General features: G+C 49.0%; 1 protein-coding gene across 1 annotated transcript in view; it reads right to left on the bottom strand.

Annotated features, from left to right (window-relative positions):
* The window catches only part of JMY (junction mediating and regulatory protein, p53 cofactor), a 98,310-nt gene extending 96,334 nt beyond the window's left edge, over positions 1-1,976 (bottom strand). Inside the window, exon 1 of the mRNA XM_073234721.1 lies at positions 144-1,976. Within this exon, the coding sequence (XP_073090822.1) occupies positions 144-1,181 (1,038 nt within the window). The 5' untranslated portion in view covers positions 1,182-1,976. The remainder of the gene's footprint in view (positions 1-143) is intronic.
* Between the last annotated feature and the right edge of the window lie 4,024 nt (positions 1,977-6,000).

Raw genomic sequence — 6,000 nt, forward strand, 5'->3', positions numbered from 1 at the left:
GAAAGGAATGACGGGTGAGATCTCTATCTTCTCTCTCATCCAGAAAAATATGTGTCCCAAACGCGCACAGCCAATTCCGGGGCTCCTGGCTTTGGTAGTGAGTAAACCAAAAGCGATGAATGGAGCCCAGGCGAGGTTCTTACCTCCTGGATGCGCTTCCTGGCCCGCTGAAGCACCTCCTCGTAGCCCTTCTGCCGCAGCTCGCTAAGACTCTCATAATACTCCTCGGGGTCGTCCGTCTCGGTGAAGAGTACCTGGGAAAGAATCTTCCAGCCGCAGGTGTCCAGGCCGTGGCCCAGGTAGACCTGAAGCTGGTAACACAAAGTGTCGATCTCCTGTTCAGTCATCTCTGGGGCGCCGCCGAACAGCACCGTCCACATGCCCGAGGGCTCCTCGGGGAACACAGGCAGGCAGGGCTCCAGCTGCGAGTTCACGGAGCATAGCTGCTGATGCACAGCGCGCAGATCCTGGAAGGAGAAGAGCCCGGCCCAACTGCACTCCTCGGCTGGGGACTCCAGCTCGACTGCGGACGGCGGCTGCTCCGCGTCCGAGGGCGCCAACGACGCCGAGGCCGCCTCATCCTCCTTCACCATTTCCAGCACCTCGATCTCTTCGGATACCGCGCCGCAGGCGCTCACTACCCGCACCGAAGACACCGGGCCCTCTCTGGGCGCCGGCGGGACTGCCGCAGCGGCCCCCGCCAAATCTCGGCCTTCGGATCTCCTCCGCACCGGGCTATTCTTGGCCCTCACCGGGCTCCTGAGGGGGCTCTCCCCCACTTTGCCGGCCACACTCCGCAGCGGCGGGTCCCCCCGCAGGCTCCGCGCGCTCCGAGGAGAGCCGCCCTCCGCCCAGGCCGGGCTCCTCCGGGACCCCGGGCTTCTGCCCAGAGTAGCAGAGGCAGTGGCCTCCGGTCGGCCCTTGCCCGCCGGGCTTCCCGGCGCGCGGGCCCCGTCGGACGCGAGGGCACCGGCATCGGCGCCCCCTCGCACCGCCGCCTGCTCCCGGGAGCCGCTCCTCTGTCTCTGGGCCGTTCGGTTGTGGCAGGTTATGGCAAACTTGCCCTCAATCTCATTCCAGGCCACAATGAAGACGAACTTGTGCTTCTCACGCTCGTCGAATACATGGGGTCGCACGGCCACCCAGTCCGATTCGAGCGTCTCCTCGAGCGCGAACGACATGGTGGCTCCGACGCCAGTCCTCGGGGGAGGCGCCACCGGCCCTGCCCGCCTCAGGACTCACCGGCTGGCTGCGCCGCGCCCCCCGCTCACCCTCTCCGGGAGCCTTCAGCCATCTTAGCGCGCCGGCCGGCTCTCCCCACTCGCTCACCCGACCCTCAGCACTCGGACCCGCCGCGCTCCTTTGTGGCGCCGCTCGTAGGAAAGACAATACGCGTCCCCAGAGCAGGTAGTTCACATGGTCACGTGCAGTCGGATCTGTTTACAAGCCTCGCGCTGCGGCGCTGCCCCCAGCGCGAGGCCGCGGTGCTGCGTCTGCGGCGCTCCGAAGGTGAGGCTCGGGTCCCGCGGGGCCGGATAGGCCGGTAGGCGGTCGGGGCCGGCGGTGTGTGCGTCTCCGCCGCTCGCCCGGGCCGATGTCCCCGCCCCTCCTCCTCTTCCCGACCGCCCTGAGCTGGGCCCACTGATGGAAGCGTCTTCTAAACTCTAAGCCTCACTATTGCCACAATGTTGCCATTCGGCTGCTGACGTCCGTGCTCCACGAGGGACGTAAACACGGGCACGTGCCGCACGCTGGTGACGCGGCGGCGGCGGCGGCGCGCACACCCCGCCCGCGCGCGCCGCCGCCGCCCCTCGGCGTCGCCACCCACGCCTGCAAGCGGCCGCGCGCCGACTCTTTCCTTCCTTCCGCGCAGCCTCCTCCTCCAGCGGGCTGGAGCCAGCGACCCGCTGCCTGCCGGCTGCCGAGTCAGTTAGAGTGACAGGTGTGCTCCGCGGATAGGTGGCCTCCAAACTCCGGGAAAAGAAGAACAACGGTGGAGGAAGTGAGAATTTTTCCAACTCCAGTCATTCAAAGGGACCCTCAAATGTAAATTTGCCTCCTTTTGCCCGGAGGGAGTCGGGATGGATAACTCCTATATTCAACAAAAAGTACTCTGTAATGTTAGGTGAACTCTATGCTGAACTTTATTGGGATCCCCTAGACTATTGAATTCTCCTCTAGCTCCCTTGAGACACAAGAAAGGAAGATGTCTGAAGACAACCCGTAGACTCCAACACAAAATAAAATTAAATGAAAATTTAGTCATGTCCTAGTAGTGTGAGTGTTTACGTTTCAGTTCATGGTGGTTTTATTGCTTCAGGTTTCATCATTGTGTACTTTTCTGTGAACCTCGTTTTGAGGTCACTGGCTTTGAGCCCTTTGAAGTTGTATTATCAGAGTTGCCAAAGCACTCATACAAAAAAAGAAAAGAAAATCATGTAAATCTGAAGGATTCTGCTATTCATCCTCAAGTGTGATGAAACGCTTTCTTAGAATTGCTTAGTGGATCTTACAATCCAGTTTATATCATTGGCATTATCTTTGCTAACAGCACACTTCACATTGCAGATACATCCTTAGTAAAGCACAATGGGAATTATATACCTTTATCTTTTTTACTTTTCTATTTTTTATCCACATTTCTAAAATACATGCAACAAAGCCGTTTGGATTAACCATGCATTATCAGCTACAGTTACTTCAGTTTTGTCCTGACGTCTGGATAAAAACCACAAGTTTTAGCTATCACTCAGATGAACATTTTAGACCTATAGATGTGCTCTGACCAAGATAATAATAAAATAATTATCACTTTGGGCAGAATGAGCAAAAAGTGAAAAAGGACTGGTTGTTACAAACCTTTCTACAGTACTTTACGTGCAACCACAAGCTTTCAAAGCTTGTAATTGAATTTGTATCAACTCTCAAATGTAGATCAGAGATACACCTTTTGAAAGTCAGGAATAAAGAAAGAAACCCATTACAAATCTGTATTACCAGCTAAGCATTGTTTGAATGGCACATTCTAGAAAATTTTCCCATCTTTTCTGCCAAGAAGTTACTGCTAAAAGTTTTTCTGATAAAAAGTGATGACATGATTACTCTCTTCTTGTAATACATTATAGGTAAGTATAAATACTAACAGCACTAAAAGAAGGTTTATAGGAAAATTTCTATTTACATGTATATTAAAATTACAATCTTTATCCACAGATATAAAATTATGCCTTATCACAATAGGGCTAGAGAAAATTGGTTCATAGTTGCACAGCTGTTAAGTATTTTCCCCATTACTCTGGCTGCTGTGTTTCATCAAAAGAGTTGTTTCAATGTTTCTTGTTTCCTTTATCTTAGTAATTGTTATGCTAAAAATGAAGAGAAACAAACCCAAATTCCCATGGCAGGTTGCTGTAATAGTCTACAATTCTTTATTTAGGTCTGTATCTGATTGGGATGCAAGATCTCTGAGTGTATGTTACTTCCTGGGAATAAGTATAGCTACAGAAAAACCACCTACATCATACCAGCTTTAAAAGCACTTGAAAACAATTAACTGTGTGAATTTTTTGAAACTATCCAGGAGTGTTAAGTAATCTGGGAAATGCTTTAACTCTTTAGGCCTTTCAAGAAAAACTATAATCATTTACATAGTGATTTTCAAATGACATGGCATTTTCCTATACATATTCATTTTATCCTCACAATAATCAGATAATGTAAGTATGAAAGGAATAAGTCTTTAATTTTATATATGAGAAAACAGTTCTGATTAATTAGGTCACACATCCCAGGATTGGTAGCAGGGAACGACTTGAGTTCAGGGGCCTGATGGATGCATCTGTCCCATTTAGATTCTCTCAGAAGAAAACACTGAAAAGAAGTTATAAATGCAAAAGTTTAAGAGTAAAAGGGTAACATTTGTGAAAGAACAGGGGCAGAAGCAGGGCTGGGCAGCCTATTCCAACAGGAAACTCCAGAGCAAAGATTGTTAAGAAAGTTCCCCTAGTGAGTGGAAATGGTTAGGCCTTGCTCAGTCATTGACTGGAAACCCCCTGAGAAAAGCATGATTTGAAAACCTGAAGCTGATCTAAAGACACAAACAACTGGGGACTGTCAGCTAACCACACTCCTTGCAGCTGAGGAGTGAGGCCTTTCTTGAGAAAGGATCTGATTGATGCATCTCCACACCTGCCACAGTTTACCTGTGTGCCACGTGGACCCACTTTATAACACGTTTGGGGAACAGCTCCTCCAGAACCTTGGTGGAACTCTCTTCCTGAGGGGAAACTTAGAAGAGGGAGGTTAGAGGGATGAACTATAACCACCATGGTTACAGTGGGTCTTGTGGCATAACTGGTACTCATCATCTCCCTCTTCCACCTGACCATAGAATGTGTAGAAACTTTGCTGAGTCAGCAAATACCTGAATTTTTTTATTGAGTTGATCTCCCTCCCTCTCAAGTGCATGTGTCTTACCAAGGTCTCCAACATGCTAACACTCTCTTACTTATCCTGCTAGATCAGCATGATGCCATCAATGTAATGAATCAATGCAATGTTCTGTGATTTGTCCAGATTGTCCAGATGACTTCAGCTAAATTATGACAGAGGTGGGAGAGTTAACATGGCCCTGGAGCAAACTGTTTCTGATCTTCTTTCCTGACTGGAATAGAAAAGTACACATTTGCCAAACCAATGGCTGCATATTATATACCAGAGACCACATTATCTGTTTGAGCAGAGAAACAACATCTGGCTGGCCAGCTGTGATCAGGGCTATTTCTTGATTGCACTAGCAATAGTCTCCAGGATCTGTCTGGTTTCTGCAAGAACAAAACTGCAAATTAAACAGAGCTACAATAGGGACCACCATGCCTACATCTTTAAGAGTGGCACTAATCTCTGCCATTCCTCTCCAGGGATATACTGTATTTAATTCATTATCTTGGTGAGAGGGGGTCAGTTTCAGTGGCTTTCACATAGCCTTCCCACTATAGCTGTCACCAACAGGCCCAATGTGTGGGCCACTCCAATTGTTACATATGTCAATCCTAATTATATATTTGGGGGCCAGCGGAATGAGTAACAGGTGAGTTCATAGACCTAGTGGACCCAGATTTTGGCTAAAACTCCATTGAATTTCCTGGCCCCTTGTATGTATGTATGCCCTGACTCTAATACAGAGTCCAGGATAAAGTTTCAGGTCATTGAGTGTCAAGGTCAACTTGGACTGTTTCCAACAGTCCTTGAAATGTCTGAATCTTTCCCTTTCCCCAGTGAACAGTCACTCAAGTACATGGCCTAGATCCCTTTTAGGAAGCACTGGGGAGATCATTATGTACTGCAGATTTTTCTCCCTGGGATCCAGTCATCTCTTCAGTCAATGGGCACCAGGTCTGAAAACTGAAAACTGGTTCAAGTCCAGAAACTGGGCAAGAGACTTTTTTGGATAACTTCCTTCAACCTCCCACTCATCCACTCTTGTTCTGTTTTGACTGTGTATTAAGCAGTGTCCGTTGGCTCAACTATTTACCCCTAGGGATGCTGTGTTCTATGAACCATCCCTAACTGTGAACACTGTGACCCTCTGCTTCTAATGGTGAAATACTACCACTGGCCTCCCTTGTTCCAGAGCCTTTGTTGTCAGTGAGCCAAATTCTATGACCGTCTCTGCTGCAATTAGCTCTGGCCTGCAGAAGAGAGTCACACTAAACTTCATAGTGACGTTGGACCCCTCTTACCAGTTCCTTTCTAACATCCTTGGTGAAGGGCATATCCTTTGGGCCTGGGGACCATTATTCTTCCACCTAGCTTCATGTAACATATGCATTCCAGCATTCCTACTTCCCTGAGGCTTTTATGCCCTTCCTCTTCTGTATATATGGCAATTTAAGCATTCCTATTCTGGTTCTGTGAGAGCTGTTGCTTTTCCCAGGCTTCCAGGAATCGCCCTAGCTACAAATTTTCAACATCCTCTATCGTCCTAGCTTGGATGTTAAA

Source organism: Manis javanica, chromosome 1 (genome assembly GCF_040802235.1).
Source record: "Manis javanica isolate MJ-LG chromosome 1, MJ_LKY, whole genome shotgun sequence".
Lineage (NCBI taxonomy): Eukaryota > Metazoa > Chordata > Mammalia > Pholidota > Manidae > Manis > Manis javanica.